The 18,371-nt window shown below is 52.3% G+C and overlaps 7 protein-coding genes across 7 annotated transcripts; 4 read left to right on the plus strand and 3 right to left on the minus strand.

Annotated features, from left to right (window-relative positions):
- Positions 1-15: 15 nt before the first annotated feature.
- Positions 16-3,596, minus strand: EDD37DRAFT_590268 (Ca2+-transporting ATPase). Its single transcript, XM_062814504.1, has 2 exons — positions 775-3,596; positions 16-727 (listed from the first exon to the last, which is right to left on the minus strand). Exons 1-2 carry the CDS (start codon positions 3,314-3,316, stop codon positions 135-137), a joined length of 3,135 nt encoding a protein of 1,044 aa, XP_062671025.1. The 5' UTR covers positions 3,317-3,596; the 3' UTR covers positions 16-134.
- Positions 3,597-4,028: 432 nt separating this feature from the next.
- Positions 4,029-6,203, plus strand: EDD37DRAFT_378956 (cohesin complex subunit SCC1). The gene is made up of 2 exons (XM_062812059.1): positions 4,029-4,393; positions 4,444-6,203. Exons 1-2 carry the CDS (start codon positions 4,130-4,132, stop codon positions 6,019-6,021), a joined length of 1,842 nt encoding a protein of 613 aa, XP_062671026.1. The 5' UTR covers positions 4,029-4,129; the 3' UTR covers positions 6,022-6,203.
- Positions 6,204-6,384: 181 nt separating this feature from the next.
- Positions 6,385-7,575, minus strand: EDD37DRAFT_608596 (uncharacterized protein; the record flags this gene model as incomplete). The annotated part of the gene is made up of 1 exon (XM_062815066.1): positions 6,385-7,575. The coding sequence occupies one exon, from the start codon at positions 7,573-7,575 to the stop codon at positions 6,385-6,387; it is 1,191 nt and encodes a 396-aa protein (XP_062671027.1).
- Positions 7,576-9,265: 1,690 nt separating this feature from the next.
- Positions 9,266-10,858, plus strand: EDD37DRAFT_378960 (uncharacterized protein). The gene is made up of 8 exons (XM_062812060.1): positions 9,266-9,498; positions 9,547-9,629; positions 9,684-9,807; positions 9,864-9,881; positions 9,939-9,980; positions 10,030-10,096; positions 10,146-10,622; positions 10,682-10,858. Exons 1-8 carry the CDS (start codon positions 9,394-9,396, stop codon positions 10,720-10,722), a joined length of 957 nt encoding a protein of 318 aa, XP_062671028.1. The 5' UTR covers positions 9,266-9,393; the 3' UTR covers positions 10,723-10,858.
- Positions 10,859-11,318: 460 nt separating this feature from the next.
- Positions 11,319-13,590, plus strand: EDD37DRAFT_686469 (alpha-methylacyl-CoA racemase; the record flags this gene model as incomplete). Its single annotated transcript, XM_062819912.1, has 1 exon — positions 11,319-13,590. The coding sequence occupies exon 1, from the start codon at positions 11,770-11,772 to the stop codon at positions 13,588-13,590; it is 1,821 nt and encodes a 606-aa protein (XP_062671029.1). The 5' UTR covers positions 11,319-11,769.
- A 542-nt stretch (positions 13,591-14,132) lies between these two features.
- EDD37DRAFT_657481 (general substrate transporter) lies at positions 14,133-15,584 on the minus strand (the record flags this gene model as incomplete). Its single annotated transcript, XM_062818896.1, has 5 exons — positions 14,133-14,396; positions 14,458-14,825; positions 14,880-14,952; positions 15,002-15,480; positions 15,527-15,584. The coding sequence occupies 5 exons, from the start codon at positions 15,582-15,584 to the stop codon at positions 14,133-14,135; spliced, it is 1,242 nt and encodes a 413-aa protein (XP_062671030.1).
- Positions 15,585-16,523: 939 nt separating this feature from the next.
- Positions 16,524-18,367, plus strand: EDD37DRAFT_379064 (uncharacterized protein). Its single transcript, XM_062812061.1, has 5 exons — positions 16,524-16,807; positions 16,865-17,223; positions 17,271-17,351; positions 17,406-18,034; positions 18,089-18,367. Exons 1-5 carry the CDS (start codon positions 16,681-16,683, stop codon positions 18,267-18,269), a joined length of 1,377 nt encoding a protein of 458 aa, XP_062671031.1. The 5' UTR covers positions 16,524-16,680; the 3' UTR covers positions 18,270-18,367.
- Positions 18,368-18,371: the final 4 nt, after the last annotated feature.

Below are 18,371 nucleotides of genomic sequence, written 5' to 3' on the forward strand. Positions count from 1 at the left end.
AGCTGCCATGGGTTTAAAACACTCCCAATATATTCATTCCTCTCGATGTATTTTGATACTTGTACAAAAGTGCCCCATCGACGTAGCACCGACCTACGAGCCTAGAAATAGAACTGGCCCATTCAATACAAGGTCTATACACTGGCAGAATACCCAACACTCGGCACATGCCTAGAAGCTCGCCTTTTCTCCATCCACTTCCGCACCTCATCGACAAAGAAAACAGTGCTGGTTATGAATACCAAGCCCAGAAGGTCCCACAACCGCAACCCTTCTGTTTGAAATACTCGCTGCAAGAAAGGAAGGTAGATGACGCAGAGTTGCCCCGCCAGACTGCCCGCCACTGCGTAGTTGAACATTTTATTGCCAAAAAGCTTGATCTCCCCAAAAAGGACAGACTTGGTTTCGGAGCGGCAGGTGAGGGCGTTGAACATGTCGAAAAGCACAAAAGTGGTAAATGTCATGGTTGTGTCGCGTTTGGTCACGACTCGTGTGCGAAGAGGCGTACCGGCATGATCCAAACCATTTGGATCGTCGATGTCCACCATCTCGCGGATGTAGATTGTAATCGTACCCACCATGATGACGAGGGCTTGTGTAAGGACACGGCGGATGAGACGTTTGGTCAGCACATTGGCGTTCCGAGGCCGAGGAGGTTGGTTCATCACTCTCGGATCAACCGGTTCAACTCCAAGAGATTGAGCAGGCGGGCCATCCATCAGGATATCTATATTCAGTTAGTACCTGATGCAAATGAACGATGGAGAGACTTACTTATCCACAGGATTTGCATGGCATTGAGAGGATTCTTGAAACCAAACATCGTACTCAACAGGACCAACGTCAAGGCTGCCACACTTGTGCTTAGTTGAAAGGTGATAAAGTTCTGGATGTTGAAAAAGATGCCCTTGCCCTGTTCGATAGCTCGGAGAATCGTCGAGAAATCATCGTCGGTCAAAATCATATCAGCTGCCTCTTTGGCCACATCAGTCCCCAGCATGCCCATTGCGATACCAATGTCAGCCTTCTTCAGCGCGGGAGCATCGTTGACCCCGTCGCCTGTCATGGCCACCACATCACCTCGCGCTTGTAGTGCTCGAATGATTTTCAGCTTGTGGTCCGGACTAGTCCGAGCAAAGATGGTCGTCTTGCCAATAGCTTCAGACAGTTCTTGCTCAGACATGTGATCAAGTTGGTCGCCTCGAAGGACCGATGTCGCTGTAGATGAGGTCAGATTGAGTGGCATTCCCAATTTCTTTCCGATTGCCACTGCAGTCGTCTCAGCATCGCCAGTGATCATGATCACTTTCACACCACCATTCATTAGTCTCCGAATAGACCTGTGTACGTCCTTCCGAGGCGGATCATTCATGCCGACCAAACCAGCAAAACACAAACTGGTGAAGACGTCCACCTCGGCAGATTTCTTGTCACCGGCGGGCGTTGAGCTCCTACTGCTTTGCCTTTTGTTCCTAATGATCCCACTTGCAAAGGCAATGACTCTCAGGCCTTCTTCGGCCATTGCTCGAGCGGCCGCAGTTGCTTCCTGTCGACGGTTTTCGTCCAAAACGACCTCCCGCCCGTCTTTGGTCAGATACGTATCAGATCGGCTCAGGACCTGCTCAAGGGATCCTTTGATAAACGCTGTCTCGGTTCCGACACCAGCACCGTTTGTCAACTCGCCCAAAGGACTACCGATGACAACGCCCATCCATTTTCGCTCCGAACTAAACGGTGTCTCACTTGTTCGATGGCCAACCCTGTCTCGAATATCGTCCTCACCATAGGCATCCAATAAATCCAGCATGGCAATGTCGGTGGGCTGCCCTAGCCATCTGCTTTTGGTGGCTGTCGCAGCAAGATCTCGGGTAGAAGAGAGGACCGCGGCAGAGGCAGCCGTTGCTGGAGTTCCGGAGTTGTTGTGGGATAGTCGTCCATTGTTCGCAATATTTCCGATTCGCAGCACTGTCTGTATGGCGGTAGTGGGCTGCGTCGCAGTGTCGACCGAGACAGGAGAAGGAGCATCGAAATGCCACAGTTTCGTGACGGTCATGTGGTTAAGAGTCAACGTGCCCGTCTTGTCACTGCACACAACATTGACCGACCCCAACGTCTCAACGCTAGGCAGTTTCCGCACTATTGCTCCTCGCTTGGCCATGCGTAGTACTCCAAGTGCTAGGGTCACAGTAACAATAATTGGAAGACCTTCAGGGATAGCTGCCACGGCTAAAGATACACCAATCTGGAAGAGATCCAACGGGTTCTTCCCTTGAATGAGACCGATGAGCATAATTATCCCGATGACCACGAATGACATGTAGCTGAGTTGCTTGCCCAAAAGATCCATCGAATGTTGCAGCGGGGTTCGGGGAGCTTCAATTTCCTGCAGCGACAACGAAATGGTACCAAACTCGGTTGACCCTCCTGTTGCAATGACAAGACCTTCGCCATAGCCTGACCTGACCAACGTACCCATAAAAGCGATGTTGTGTTGTTCGTTCAGGCGGAGATCAGCTCCCACAGTCCCAGCAGCATTAGATGGCTCTGGCGTGCCGCGACCTCCGAAGGGACGGACAGGTCTGTCAAGAGCTGCTGCATGCTTTTCGACGGGTTCATTTTCACCGGTCAGATTGGACTCATCGATGGTCAAGTCGGAAGAGTGTGTGATTCTTATATCGGCAGGAATGCGATCACCGGTGGAAAAGAGGACCAGGTCGCCAACCACAAGCTGACCGGCAGGTATCAGTGTGGATGATTTCGGTGCCGCACCATTGGCCAAAGGCTCCATCTCGATACCCAGGCCCTCAGCTCGCGAAGCTGTCCGCGAAGGTGCTGCCGGCCGAGGTCCGGTACGTCTCACGTGCGCATAATGAGGCACGAGGCGGTTCAAAGCCTCGAGTGACTTTTCTGACCTGTATTCCTGCACAAAGCCGACGGTGACCACGATCGTGACGGCGAGTGCGATGCTGATAGCGTCATCTTTGTTGCCAATGAAGAGCGAAATGGCAGCGGATCCGAGTAGGAGGAGGATGAGAGTTTCTTTGAACTGCTTCAAGAATCTCAGCCAAAGAGGCTCCTCCTCTTCATGTGGCAGTTCGTTTGGTCCATCTTTTGCAAGCCTTGCGTGTGCTTCACCTTGTAACAGGCCCTGACCCAGGGAAGTGTGTAGTCTTTCTGCGGTGTCTTGAGGACTTAGCAGGGAGTAGACGGATGTTATCGAGGATGAGGTTCCAGCGAAACGCGCTGGACTTCGAGGTCGACTGGATGCGGACTCTGCATTGTAGACAGGTAGGGCAGGGACCGGTAGTTTTGACATGATTTCATGGTGTTATGTGAACAAACCCTCCATCATTCACCCAAACCCAACCTGACTTTGGCCGATTGCGTGGACTCGAGGTGTGAGCGAAAGGATGTCAATGTGTGCAAGGATGATATGGTCGGAGTAAGACTCTCAACGATCGGGGACGAAGAGGTAGGTATATGGGGATGAAGAGGATAATGGTAGTTATTGCATGGAGGAGTTATACCAGCATTGAATGGCGCTGCGGTTGTTCTCCTGGAAGGTCATTACTAGCGAGGTCGCCAGCGTGTTTCCCATTTTCATCTCCGCTCTAGAGTTTTAGTGACGGAACCCCTAAGTTAGAGCACCCTATCACTAAAACAGGGCAAGTTTTCCGAGCGGGGCGCCGGCGCGTTGCTTGGTGTCAACTTTTTAGCTGCGAACATGGAAATGATGCACTGTATGATCTGATCTTAACGCCCCGTGCGCCCGTTATTTCCCTAATCCAGCCACTTCCTATCCTTCTCCGTCTCCTCCCTCCTCCCTCATCGCATTCCAATAATTCCCACGACATCACTATTCTCTTACCAACCACCTTTTTTGCGACAACCTCTCCCTCTTCAATCCCTACGCGCTGCGATTGCATTTGTTTCCTGTCGCCTCGAAACGAATTTGCTGTCTCTACGATTTTCAGAGTATCATCGATATCAGTCCTGCAGATCGCTGTCAAAACATCGGGCTCGACGCGTCGACTGATCAACCCTCATCCAACCCACTACCGCGGCGTCGCGCTCCTCCAAATCCCATGCACAATTGAACATTTAGCCATTAACATCATCTTTGCCCTCCATGTTCTATTCTGAGCAGTTGTTGGCGAAGACCGGGCCGTTGGCTCGCGTCTGGCTCGCGTCGAACGTCGAACGCAAGCTGTCCAAGTCGCAAATCCTACAATCCGACATCCAGAGCAGCGTTGGGGCTATTGTCGATCAAGGAGGCGCTCCCATGGCACTCAGACTCAGTGGTCAACTCATGCTCGGTGTGGTGCGCATCTACGGAAGAAAAGCGCGTTATTTACTAGACGACTGCAATGAAGCACTGATCAAGATTCGAATGGTAAGTGGCCTAGGTCAAGAACTTGGTTGCAATACCTAACTGTCCTACAGACGTTCAAGTCGACAAATAATCACGATCTCCCCGCGCATGCGACAACCGCCATCGATCTAAATCTCCCAGAACTCCTGACCATTGATGACCTCTTCACGTCGATGGACTTCGGCTTTCCTCTGACCCAACAACCAGCCCTACGAGGCTCCCAGACACAGGAAGCGGACGACGACTGGACCAGCAGTCTCAACCCTCAGCTGAGCAGTACACAATCAATGCTGATACCGGGAGAAGAGGCTCTATACAACGATGATGATCTTAACCTGGACTTTGGAGATCGAGACGAGATGGACTTCAACGACACTACCGTGAGCATGAACGTTGGCAGGAACGCGCCTACACCCAAACCTGACAACGAAGATATATTTGGAGAGGAAGGCTTAGTACATGATGACGATGACCTCAACCTGGATCTTGGTGAAGACATCCCAATGGCCGACGACGATGGTCTACCTCTTCCCGACGATGAAGCCTTACCCCAACCTGACAACGAAGAGCCGCTCGAATTTGGTGGCGATGAGACGCAACAGCTACGAGAAGCTGTGGCACAAGGAGAGCGTGTTAGAGACACGGAATCTCCACTTTCCGAAGCCGACCCAGAAATGCTGCGCCAACTCGATCAGACATTTCAAGAGTTGCCAGAGGAGGAAGTCGAAGAGGTTGTCGTCCAACAGCGCCAGCGAAGTCGAAAACAAAAACCACTTGCACCTGACACGGAAACAGTCCTGCACAACAAACAAATCAAAGCTCAAGCGGAAGATCGGTCGAAGATTCTGCGTGCTCCGTCATTCCTGCCTCGTGATCCACTTCTGCTCACTCTTATGAACATGCAAAAGAATGGCGACTTTGTACTGGACGCCATGAACGACGGCCGGTCCAGGAACTGGGCACCAGAACTCCAGGGCCTGCTGTCATTCGAAACCCTCACCAAGTCTGGAGAGCGGAAGCGCAAACGAGATAGCGGCATCGGCGGGCTTAGTGAGGACGAGCATCTCGACAAATCGCCGCGGCTGGAAAGGCCAGAAGACGAAATGGAAGACGAGGGTGTACAGGTCGACGAGCCTGAAGCTCAAATGGTCACAGACATTCCAGCCGACGATGGTGTACAAGCCCTGATGAGCGAAAGTGGACCGGCCTTGGAGGACATTGTTCCTGGAGAAGATGATGAAGGTATTTTTGGAGGTGACGACACGTTTGACGACACAACCATGCCTCTAGTTCACCCTGCAGACAGCGGCCCGATATCCTTGGGCACAAAGCACGCCGTACACCTTCTACGCGATCGACTGGGTGATGCAGGAGGCAATCCACCATCCTCGCCCGCCAAGAAGTCTGTTCTGCTGCAAGAGCTGGTGCCAGAAGGCAGGACAAGCAAAGAAGACGCCACGAAGATGTTTTTCGAAGTGCTGGTACTAGCTACCAAAGACGCTATCAAGGTTGACCAAGGCGAGAAGGCAATTGGGCTTCCTTTGAGGATCCGAGCCAAGCGTGGATTATGGGGATCTTGGGCCGAGACCAGCCCTGGTGAAGATCCTACAGCCATGACTGCTTCGCAGCAGGTTGAAGTTGAGGCCTAAGCCGTGGATCTTCGCGACCCGGGTGGGCTCATTATGATCTTGGAGATGTATTTCGGAATTGGCGATGAAGCGGATTGTGACCATTGAGTTTACAATTGGATTCTGGCATTGGATGCGGTTGAGCATCAAAAGACTTGTTGGGATTAAATGACAGCGATGGCGTCTCCTTGGACAGGACAAGGTCTTCTTGGATACCCAAATTCTGGTACGGTGAAGGGCTTGCTGAGATAGTGAAGAGCACGCATCTTGCCGTTGCTCAATAAATTCATTAGTCTTACATCTCTTACTTCTTGTGCCGCTGTTCACTGCAATATGCTCTATGCTTTTAGGAATGCCTTGCCCATGTCTATGCTTTTTTCATGCCTAGGTATCTTTGACCCAGGAACCGTCGTCCATGCGACCTTCTCGTTTCGGACCCTCTCTCAACCACGTCTCGACCAAACCAGACTTGGGGTCCTCGTCTGGTAGACCACGAGACCGGCGAACTTCGAGGACCGCATCCCTTACGCGCTTGGTGCACTCTTTTCTCAGTTCGACTGCTTCAGGGTCGTTGGTCAGACTCTCGGGAACAATACCCAGCAGGAGTTCGTCCCAGCCTGGAAGGCCTCTGTCTTTGGCGTCTCGATCCGCCAACTCACGCCAGCGCTTACGTAGATCGCCGAATCGGGCTTCCACGTCCAATTCCTTCCCGAACGTGACGGTGATGTTCTTGCCTATGCGCGGCAGGAAACGGGGAAACGTGCGGGATTCGTGCATGACTTGGTCGGTCCCCTCGATGAACAAGGGGACCACGTCCGGACACTCTACCGGCTCGAGTATCAGTCGAGCGACGCCCCATTTGAAGTACCGCATCGTCTTGTCCTCGGCTTGATGGATCATGCCCTCGGGGAATATGTGGATCCAGCTATATGCATTGCTGGCGTACCGCGACGGCGCGTGATACCATCTTACGTCGCTTGGCTGGGACGGGTATGCCGGCGCGGGAGTCATGTCGGAGAACGGATCAACACAGTCGCCAGGCCAGCTCGGTGTATGGTACGACTTGTGGAAACGCGGGTTGTTGAGCGGACACAGCGCGATATTGTCCGTGTTGATCTTAGACAACAAGCGCACGCCCTCGGTCATGGTTGCTTGGAAGGGACCACCGTAGGGGGAATGGTAGGCTCGGTGCATGGGCAGGACTTGACCGAGTGTGAAGAAGTGTGAGAGGGCACTGTTCTTGAAGCAGATGTCGTGAGACCCAAACGACCATCGGTGGTTCATGTACCCGTGAAACGCGGCGAAGGATAATGGGAGGACGCCCCATATCAGCGGATCGTCCATGACGGAAATGTGGTTTGACACGGTGACTAACCCTCGTCGACGCGCCTTATAGTCGGACCGTGACTTGAGGAGGTCGAGGAATCGTGGCAGGCCATTGACTTCGGTCTTGTTGAGGCCATAGATGAAGAACCGCGAGAACGCGTTGACAGCTAGCAAAGTCTGGTACGAGGCCGCGCGCCAGAAGAAGCTCGGCGCCTCTGTATTGGTATAGAGGTCATCGTGGCCGACCATTGGGGCTGTCGACTTCCATCGAGCCTGAACGGTAGTTGAAGACAGCAAGCTACGCAACACGTTGCGCAGTCGAGGTTTAATTTTCATCAAGGCATGGCAGCGGGATAATTCAGGGTCATGAAAAACAGTTGCTGTGGGGCGAACGTGCCGGAGCTATTTGGCTGCAGGAGTGCGGGAGGGAGACTGGCTACGCTAAGCACTGGCCAATGGTCGATCCTACACCTCACTTTTCTAACCTCGACCAGAATAGACACAGAGCTTTGGTATCTTATCCTATATGGCACTCTACATGGTACTTCGGAGTCACGGGAAAAAGTCATCAATGAGCAGTGATCTATCTTCAATTGAAAACGCCCTCTACAGCAGGGTTGGAGGAAGTGCAGGACGGCCTTCACCATGCTGAACCGTCACGCCTTTCTACCATGCTGCACCACCACCGGCCATCTTCAGGTCGACTAAAGCCGATCGCCAACGCCATCTGCACCGAAAGGACATGAGTCTTCCCCCTTAGGACTCGCGTCACGGGGCAAAGCGCTCAAGGCCAAGAACAGTACTGAGATATGTCGTGAAAGGTGAACTCGCCTTTCGCGCCTCCAACTGGAGCTTTTGGGCCGCAACGTGCGGGTATTTCCAGTAGGCTGGCGAAGCTTGGTCCCTGAAGGCGTTGTCGCCAAGCAGCATCAACTCAAGGGCACCGTCGCCGATCAATGCCGTAGTCCAGCAACGACCTCATCTACATCCATGAGTGCTAGCACTTGAAGACGTCCGACCCTCATGCATTTTCGTTGCTTGATCGGAGCTCAAACCAACTCGCACCGTTATCGGCCATGATGGAAGGCAACACGCGTTGATGAGTGTCCCGGTAATCCACAGTACCTGAAGCACTTGACAGACATTTTGGATACTGTCTAGCTGATCCCCAGGTGGTTCATGCAGAATGGCCGCATCTTCGCTCTGCGCACGTCTGGGAACGGACTCACTCCCACGCCGTGCTGGATATCTAACTGGACCGCGATTTAATGATTTTACAAGCGGCACTGATTGCCTGCAACGAGTCCGGGATACAGTCTACTAGGATTCCATTGTCCCTGCAGCATTGGGCTTGGGGCACTTGCCCTCAACATTATCGTGATTGTCGCGCAACATTGACCACCTCGGTTCAGTATTACATCTACCTCTGCTGATGCTACGTTCATTCAAAACCACGCGTCCTTCCATGGTCGTACTTTGCCCAGTGTAGACGTTTTTGTTCTTGTCAGCCCTTACAAACCCACAGGGTCATACCGACCGCCATGAGCCACCAGGAAAACCTTCCGATATTTCCGATGGCAGCATGAATCCAAGAAGCGATGTTGAAGCAAGAGATTTGATCTTTGAGGTAGAGCTGATGCACCAGTTAGGGGCTATCATATGTACTGTAGTAAGAACGTACCTGATGAAGGACTGGGAGCCGCACCGCGTGAACCAAGCGTTCCAATCTTACCCCAGGATTGATGACCCAATACCCGTGCATGGTCAACCGTGGTGGAACCCCCTCTGTCGGCACCACCGCCGAGGTTAGGTTCGAAATCTGCAATCATAGCCCGCACCGCGGTGAAGCCACCTTATGACGCTGCCGAGGTAATGGCTCATGGGGATCATCACTGCCAAATCATTGGTCAGCTTAGCCCTGGACAACTCCCACCGCCAGGGGTGCGCACACCAATACGTACCCTAAAAGTGCTCAGCTCTCCAGCGACCTGCACAGCTTCACGACCTCAATAATCGATTAGAAGCTTATCAGCCCTATAAAGCTTCATTGTGCACTGAATACACGTCATGAAGCTTGACTCTTCCTCTCAGTCGCTTCCCAAGCGCTCTGAGCTGCCCAAAATAGACGGGGCTCCTGATGGAGCGGCTTGGTTCTGGGGTCAAGATGATGAGGTATGCGTGAATTCCGGAGCTTGATGGCAGCGATCTCACCGATGACAGCTTGGACGTCTTAATATGCTCACGACAGGGCGCACTGCATCCGCGGCGAAGTTGATAAAGACCGGCGAGATTGTAAACCTCAAGTGAGTGTACAAGAACAATCCGGCCACAGCTCCGTCCTGATAACCATTTCCCAGCTGGCCTGCAGAGTTTCCAAACCCTCCAGCCTTTGGCAGACAGGGGTTCAAGCATACTATCCAGCCGATCGGTCCATCTGGCTTTGACGATTTGTACGACATGAACACGCAAAGTGGATCACAGGTTAGTCGTTCGAGGAGAGAGCGTCGTCTGTCCTGCAATTAACAGCTTACCGACAGTGGGATGGGTTTCGCCATGTAAGACTGTCACACCACTGGCTAGTTCTTGGCCATGGACTCTGATGCTCTTGAAAGGTCGGATTACCGCATAATGGTAAAATCATCTTTTATAACGGAGTAAGCGTCACGTTCCCATGGCTGAAGAGGTCGGCTAACGGAAGGATAGCTTGTCGCAGACGATATCTACAAGGCGGAAAGTGGTGGAATGCAGGCATGGGCTGACCATGGCATAGGTATGAGCTCCTGACCATACTCTACCAAAATAGTGTTGATGTGTCGCAGCCGGCCGTGGCGTGCTTATCGACTACTGGGACTATGCTGGTAAAAGCTACGATCCGATCACCACACACCGTATTACACTAAGTGATATTCACGCCATCGCGAAAAAGCACGGCATCGAGTTCCAGTATGGTGATATCCTCATCATCCGTTCAGGGTTCACCGAAAACTATGTTAGTCTGGATGAGAAGCAACGCGCACACTTGGGCACTCTCAAAATCCCGGAACACGCATTCGTCGGGGTTGAGCAAACTGAAGACATGCTTGACTTCCTGCACGACAATTACTTCAGCGCTGTGGTGGGAGATGCACCGGCTTTCGAAGCTTGGCCACGGCAATCGATCAACCTCCATCAATATCTACTGACACGCTGGGGCGTGCCCATTGGCGAGATGTGGGATCTGGACCAGTTGGCTGAGACGTGCAAACGCAAGAATCAATATGCTTTCTTTGTGGCGAGCGTCCCCACCAATGTGCGCGGTATGTAAACCCTTCGATGTCATGAAGGCCATTGTGCGCTAACGAAAGGACACGTAAAGGAGGTGTAGGAAGCCATCCCAACGCTATCGCCATATTTTAGGTTGATGATGGAAGTTTGGTTCTTGGGTCTTCCTTATCATCGAGGTATGACACCGCAGCCGTCACATGTCGGTTTGCTCAAGAAGGGTGAGAGATCAAATGCTTTTCACCAGTGAAAAACCGCTGTGTTTTCATACGAGATCTGTGTACACTTCTTCTCTTGATCCCGCAGTGTTCCGGGAAAGGTCTCGTTGGATCACCACTACCCAGCAAGAAGCTTTCCGGCACTAGATCCTCTGTATGCTCAAGGCAAAAGCACAGGTCAATGATGGTTACCAAAGATCGACTACGTCCCAGAGGGGAAGCCTGGGCTTCTCGATAGTATAAAAAAACACTATTCTACAAACATATGTAGGACGATCCGTGGAAGATAAGTGACAACAAATCTCTTGTGTCTCGTTGTTCGTACTTTGAAAAGATTGTGAAGATTGGCCGCATCATCATGCACGCATACGCATGACTCACGTAGACGAATTAAGCATCGATAGGGTTGTCGTATCGAGGCCTATCCACATCAAGTGGATCGATCCTCGTAGCATTAAGTTATAAGCGCTTCGAAAAGCGATTCACGGTACTTCACGATGCTGTAAGATACGAGATGGCATCCCTCCCCGCATCGTTGACTTTGAATGGACCCTTCGGATAGAGACTCCTCCAAAATTGCCAAATTCCACCACGCCTCAACATGACAAAAGAAGCTCGCAGCCAAGTACGGAGAAGTCAGCTTTGTAGGCCATCTGTGTGACTGCATCTTTGCGCGTATCATGCCTCGTATTCGGATGCCGCGGTTCAAGAGTCTGCTGGGTGCCGCACTAGATCAAAAGAGTCTCAACGATTTTGTGTGCAGTGGTGCACGAGCCCTCTGAGTCCTTGTAACCTCGGCTCCATCAGCAACCTAGCTTGAGATCGGCGACCCCCATTCACAGGGATGTCAACAGGTGCGGCAGGGGAGTGTCATTGCACGATCGGTAGGGATGAGGATTTTCGAACGCATCATCAGATTTGATCTCCAAGAGACTCGAGACAAGCTGTTGCGCTGCTTGCTAGCATGACCTCCGAAATGAGCCCCGATGTGCTGAAGACGAATGGGCACGATGGTGGGCATTCGCAAGCTCACACGAGCCTTAACGGCCATTCCGATGCACCCTACAGCGTCCAGGAAGAGACAAAGAAGATATTCAGGAATGGGATACTCGCAAATCCGAGAGTGAGCAGGTTCCTCCCAAAGGAGTGCTCTTCCGCCGAGTCTTTGATAACTCTCACTGGCTCTGAGCTCCCAAGTATTCCCATCAACTGGCGGCAGGCCGAGTCGGTATCGGCATTGACCATGTTGGAAGCGAGTTTGATCAATGTCTTACTGCAACGAAAGTATGCCCTTCCCGCTCAAGCCGTAGCCATCGACACTGATCATGCAACTCTGTTCATAATGTCCTGCCTTCTGTGGACGCTTGATCCAGATGGCGAGAACACTTGCGTGAATGGAAGTTTGAGTCCCGGGAACCCGAGCGTGGAGAAGTACTTCCCACCGTATGACAAGCATAGATTGTATGCATCTCTACACCGTGGAGTTGCTTCCAACTGGGTCCAATGTTCTGATGGAAAATGGTTCCACACGCATGGAGATTTGAACCCCGACTCAACTCTCAAGTCACTGGGCTTACCAATGGACCTGGAAGTGTCCACGTATGAGGACGCCGTGAAAAACTACCAGGATGCAGCTCGTGAAATCCCCTCTGACCGACTTCAACACCAGGTCAGTGATATATATCGCCAGTCAGGACAAGTGTCCCTTACGACAGACGAATACTGGGCAAGCGAGCACGGGAAAGCCAATGAGCATATTGACCTTTTTGAGATACACGATTTCCCACAACAGGGCGATAAGCAACCACCTGGCTGGTGGCCTGACAGTCGTCACACTTCGGCCCTCCGCCCTTTGGCAGGCTTAAAAGTGGTGGATTTGACTCGAATACTTGCTGGTCCTTCCATTGGCCGTGGTTTGGCAGAGCTCGGAGCATCCGTGATGCGTGTCACGGCGCCTCACCTACCAGAGTACGGCATCCTGCATCCAGACACCAACTGGGGCAAATGGAACTGCCATCTCGATTTGAACATGGAGAGTGATCGCTCAAAGTTCCGCGAGCTGATCCTAGATGCCGATGTCGTCATCAATGGGTACCGGCCGGGCGCCTTCGACAAGTTTGGCTTTGGACGGCAGGATGTGTTGAACCTGTGTGCTGGCCGGGAACGAGGTATCATCTACGTGCGAGAGAATTGCTATGGCTGGAACGGACCCTGGCAGGGACGCCCCGGGTGGCAACAGATTAGTGATGCGGTAACTGGCTGCGCACACAGCTTTGGTCAGGCGCTCGGGCTCGATGAGCCAGTGACTCCAATCTTCCCAAACAGTGACTACTGCACTGGCCTAGCTGGAATCTGTGGTACCTTGGTCGCTCTGCTTAAGCGCGGCGAGCAAGGTGGCAGCTACGGGGTCGACGTGGCCCTCAACTACTACAACCAATGGCTCGTTCGCTCCGTTGGTACCTATCCAGATGACATCTTTGAGCAGACGCGGCAGGAGACCGGACACGAATCGTTTCGGCACTGGCACACCATGGGTCATACTTTTCCCCGAATGCTACGGAGCCTCCAGGCAGGCCCGGCCGCCCAAAGGCTATTCAAGGCCGGTTTTTTCGAGGACCGGGACGCCGAAGTAGCACTCGGTCCAGGAAAGAAGATTCGGGTCATGGCGCCCGTACTCAAATTCGATGATGAAAAGGTCAGGCCCGGATATCATGTTGGAACGAGGCCAAACGGTGTCGACGCTGCAAGGTGGCCAGATGACTTGACCTCTGAAAGGGTTGTCTGACGTGCATGTGCAGTCGCCGTCAGGAACCGGCTGAGGTACAGACTACGATCTGGTTGCTCTGACTAGGACTCTTACCAAAGTCAATTTCATTGTATCCTGATTCAATGCAATTGACCATGGCCCAAATTCTTAGAATTCTTTTCCCTTTGAGGTTTGCCTCCAGCGTCGTTACGAGTTGTATGTCCGAGCATCCACTTTGTGCAAAGCAAGGTTGGTGCTGGTTGCTTCTGTTTCCAATCTTATCATGGAATCTTCCTGTGAGGCTGGAAGCCGCGAAGAAATCAATGCATGGAATGCTCCTGGCTTTGACGTGCTTCGGACAATGATACCAATGTACTTCTGTGCAATGGAGATTCAGTCTCGTCTCAGCACCAGCTCTATGCACTACTGCGCCATTTGGACATCATGCATCACACCCTCTAGTCCGTGAGAGAGAATATCTCCAGAGTCAGGTCGGCCCATGTCTCTCGCGCTTGTGGGTCCTGTTCGTGCTGTCACGCTTCAGCTCCTGTTCCCAGTGGCCTTATTGCCATCTCGGACTTCTAGGCTTCCAACGTGCCAGCGCCTTGAGGTTGATTGTGCACGTGAGACTCTTCGACTCTCTGTATGGACGCCTTCTCGTCGTCCGCATGCGGCTCCACAACCAACTCGTTATTGGTGTGATCGACGTGGACTTCCCGCAGATAGATGACAACGTCCTCGGGATCTCCAAATATGGCAGCCATCTCCTCCAAGGGAACACCTTTCGTCTCTGGAACGAACAGCCATGCCCACACAGCCCCGATGGCGCACAAGATGATAAACAGCTGTACACAAGTGTAAGTATGCCATTCCGTAACTGGTCTCCATAGCTGAATGAGATCTTACCAGATAGAACTTCCATCCCACGCGCTCGAAGGCTGTGGGCGCGACTTGCAGATAGACGAGATCAATGCAAGCGTACACGACCAGGCACAGCGTCACGCCCTTGGCACGAATGTGATTTGGAAACAACTCTCCCAAGAATATGGCGTTGTTGCAGTCGATGCCCGGTGTATAGAAGACTGAAAAGCTGTAGCTGGCAAAAAGGGCAAAGCCCAGGCCGACTTTGTTCGTCCCTTCCGCGGCATACCTAGCCACCATTGCAGCTTCCAGTGTTAAACAGCAACAGCAACCAATGAAGGCCCACAACATGAGTGGCTTGCGTCCGAGACGATCCACGACGAGGGCCCCTCCCAAGTTGCCAAAGATACTCACTGCAATCATTAGATATTAGTCATGTTTGGACGGGTACGAACGGCCAGACATACCTGAGATCCAGCCACAAGCCAGGATCAGCTGATCCTTTGCACCGAATCCCATAGAACTGTAAATGACGGTCGCCTGTGCATGTCAGCGAGCGCGTCAAGCGTAGGGAAACCAGGAATCCTACGTAGTTGTTGACCACGAAAGCACCCGTGCTTTGTCCAAAAAATGCGAACCCCATGCCAATAAGCATGCGTTTGCGATATGATGGTCTCGTAAAGATCATTTTCCAAGATGTGTCCATCTCCCGATCAGCATCGCTTTGCTTTTGCATCTGATAGAACTCGGATCTGGCAAACTCTTGCTGAGGATCTCCGGGCGTGGCATGCAGCTTTGAAACCACCTTCCACGCTTCATCCGTACGGTTATGCATCAGTAAATAGCGAGGTGACTCGGGAATGAAAAATAGGACTATGAACATGAGGATGGGAAAGAAAGGGGCCAATCCCAGAGGTGCTCGCCATTGTGCCGTAGCATTGGTGGAGAAGAAAAATCCGAGCCCAATATAAGACGCGATGGAGTAGCCCAGGCCAATCATGACCCCGTTCATGCCGACCATAAGACCACGGTATTGTGGCTGGGCCAACTCCGAGCAGTAGACGGGTGCTGCCCAGTTGTCAGACCGGTTCTGTCCTGCGATGGAATCACTTACTGATGACCAGGAAGGCCCAACTGCCGAGTCCACTGAAGAATCGAAAGACCGTGAACATGGCCGAATTCTGACTGGCCGCCAGCAGGGCACCACTGATCATGGATACGATACAGAGAGCCTGCATCGCCTGTCTGCGTCCCCATCTGTCCATGAGGTATCCACCAATGATGACGCCGAAGATAGAACCGGCCTGGGTGACCGAAGGTCAGCCTTGCGCTCCGCGAAGAATTGGTCCAAGACTTGCCTGAAACACGCCATTGAAAGCTCCTATCAGTGAATTTCCTTTCGGACTGATGGCTCCTTTGCTGTCAAGCAGGTGAAAAAACTCCAAAAAAGCGGGCTGTCCCAAAGTGGTGCTAATAATCGACGACGGATATGCGAAGCATAGTTGGCCCAGCGAAACAGCGAAGCAGATGGCAAAGTTACCCCAATTGAGTTTCTGCATGATGGACAAGTCTTGACAGGAAAGACTGGATTTGCCGGATACGGTGAAACAACAGGTTCAGGCACCGAGACGTGAGGAATGGTACATTTTCAGATAAGAGCTGGATGGGACGATGCTTTTGTAGACTATCCATATCCACTATCCATATCCACGTTCTCCCTAAATACGGGGAACAGTCGAGCCACGAAGACTATTCGACAAAGAGATGGATCTGTACGGAGTAGCACATCGCCTGGTCAGAAGATCCACCAGCTAGCGAGGCAGGACGCAACGACACCTCGGCAAGGTTTCTTGTCCTCGCAATGAACCCAAAGAGTGCGGGCACGCCATGATCGAGACCTCGGCACCGCCACTGTTATACTGTACTTTCCTGCCCATGGCACCACAGGATCCCCTTGGTTTCCTCCCCCATGCAAGCCACTCGTCCGTGCACCGGTTGAATAGGTGACAAGATCTTGCCGCCACTATTGATCCAGTCATGTACGGAGAAGTGTTGTGCTTTTCTACGACGAAGTAATTGGCTGTGTGTGATCTTGCTTTTTCAGCAGCCCGAATTGCCCCGCGTGCCCCGCGTGCCCTCCGTATCTACCCCTCGCCCGGAATCGTGGATGCAGATTTCTTCCCCAGGTCGATGCTTATTCTCGTGCAACGTGCTCCTATGACTAAACTGGCCTACCCTCGTTGACAGACTTGCGAGGCGTCCGTCGTGATGGACGATTTCGCTATAGACCCCACGAGTTTACAATATGTCGATCCAGAGGGCGGCAATACTTTCCAGATGCCTAAAAGCAATCTGCCACGCAAACGCAGGCTCGACACTTTGTTCGAAGAATCTGGTAAGCATGCTCCCGCATCAAGTCGCCGGCATCTTCGTGTCTGATGAGACCCGTCAGGTATTGACATGACAACCGCGCTCTCCTTGATACCCCCGGAACTGGACAGCGATATTCACAGCCTGAGCGAAACGAGCTTGGGGACATTGACATTCCCTTTTAACCATGACACCATCTCCCAAAATCCCTGGGGACCTCAACAACATACCGTCGATGCGCTGATTGACGCTTGCATGTCACCACTGGCACGAATCAGGGACGACCTGGTCAAGCTTTACTTTGTTCACGTACACCCTGTGTGTCCAGTGGTGGACGAGTATACTTTCACCACCTTGTATCGCTTCGCCAAAAATGACGTGGACCTGTTGACCTACGTGGAGCTGCCTCTTCTCCAGGCTATGATGTTCACTGCCCTGGCGGTAAGTCTGTGGTCAACAAAACGGACACGTGGCTAATTCTATCTAAGCATGTCAGCCAGGCTCAACTAGACCTTACACCATACAAGTCAGTCCATGGAGCACAAAAGGCCCATTTTGACTTCGCCCGTGTAAGTGCCGTCCTGCGTTACAATATCATCCTTGCATCTAACAACCAGTCACAGGCCCTGTACCGCCTCCAGTTCTCCACCAAGCCGTACGTGCTGGCGCAAGTCACCATCTTGCTCACATTCTGGAGTCCTTGCGACACCGAGCTGCAAGTCAACAGTTTCTGGTTAGATCGTGCATATTGTCATGCTCGCGAAGCGGCGGTTTGGAATGCACAGACCAGTGCTGGGACCCCAGGTGATCGACGCGCCATCCTCTGGTGGTGTTGTCTCATCCGTGATCGGATGCTAGCCACTGGAATGCGAAGGCCTCACCGCCTCCACCAGGTACAAAATGTACGTGGCATGCTGACAGAGGAGGACTTTGGCTTGGAAGCACTACTACCGAGCTATTCCTCCCGAGAGTCGAAGAAGCGGATGATCTCCGTATTTCTGGCGTCTTGCAGGTTGAGCGAGATCCAGGCCGACATGGCGGAATATCAAAGTCGCTTTCGTTTCACGCGACAGTGGGAAACGGCCACAAGCCCGGGCATTTGCGAAGCCGAAGAGATGCCCTCGGTCACAAAATTCGAGACCAGGCTGAAAGAGTGGAAGCGTGTCTTCGAAGAGGAATGTCATTCGAATGCAGTAAGCGCTGGCGACAATGCGTACGGCAGCACCGTGTGCTTGGTACGTCTCATCGCAAGGTTTGTGCTAGTCTTTATTTCACACTCAGCCACTCGCATATCTAACTCTGGCAGTGGCTTGCTGCTCATCCTATATCAACCCTATTTGCAGTGGTGGTCATCCGTGCCCTTCGAAGCTAAAAACTTGTGGGAATTGTCACTCCGCAAACTGAAAGAAGGAACCCAACAGGTTGTTGCCAATGTTCATCAGCTCCTTGCAATTGCGTCTTTGGAGGCAGTCCCTGCTTTTATGTAAGTCACCCCAAATCACCTTCCCAAACCCTACACCGTCAGGCTCCTATGCTAAACATGCCTGATAAGAACTTCGTGGATCACCCTGCCAACCGCTGTCTACTGC

Source organism: Exophiala viscosa (assembly GCF_022695815.1).
Source record: "Exophiala viscosa unplaced genomic scaffold EDD37scaffold_4, whole genome shotgun sequence".
Lineage (NCBI taxonomy): Eukaryota > Fungi > Ascomycota > Eurotiomycetes > Chaetothyriales > Herpotrichiellaceae > Exophiala > Exophiala viscosa.

Bases quoted from the DNA above. Each gene is read 5' to 3' on its own strand.
- EDD37DRAFT_590268 (XM_062814504.1), bottom strand. From the start codon at position 3,316: ATGTCAAAACTACCGGTCCCTGCCCTACCTGTCTACAATGCAGAGTCC. The intron at 728-774 runs GTAAGTCTCTCC...AACTGAATATAG, and splicing joins CATGCAAATCCTGTGGATAA to ATATCCTGATGGATGGCCCG.
- EDD37DRAFT_378956 (XM_062812059.1), top strand. From the start codon at position 4,130: ATGTTCTATTCTGAGCAGTTGTTGGCGAAGACCGGGCCGTTGGCTCGC. The intron at 4,394-4,443 runs GTAAGTGGCCTA...ACTGTCCTACAG, and splicing joins CACTGATCAAGATTCGAATG to ACGTTCAAGTCGACAAATAA.
- EDD37DRAFT_378960 (XM_062812060.1), top strand. From the start codon at position 9,394: ATGAAGCTTGACTCTTCCTCTCAGTCGCTTCCCAAGCGCTCTGAGCTG. The intron at 9,499-9,546 runs GTATGCGTGAAT...CACCGATGACAG, and splicing joins TCTGGGGTCAAGATGATGAG to CTTGGACGTCTTAATATGCT. The intron at 9,630-9,683 runs GTGAGTGTACAA...ACCATTTCCCAG, and splicing joins GGCGAGATTGTAAACCTCAA to CTGGCCTGCAGAGTTTCCAA.
- EDD37DRAFT_379064 (XM_062812061.1), top strand. From the start codon at position 16,681: ATGGACGATTTCGCTATAGACCCCACGAGTTTACAATATGTCGATCCA. The intron at 16,808-16,864 runs GTAAGCATGCTC...GAGACCCGTCAG, and splicing joins CACTTTGTTCGAAGAATCTG to GTATTGACATGACAACCGCG. The intron at 17,224-17,270 runs GTAAGTCTGTGG...ATTCTATCTAAG, and splicing joins TGATGTTCACTGCCCTGGCG to CATGTCAGCCAGGCTCAACT.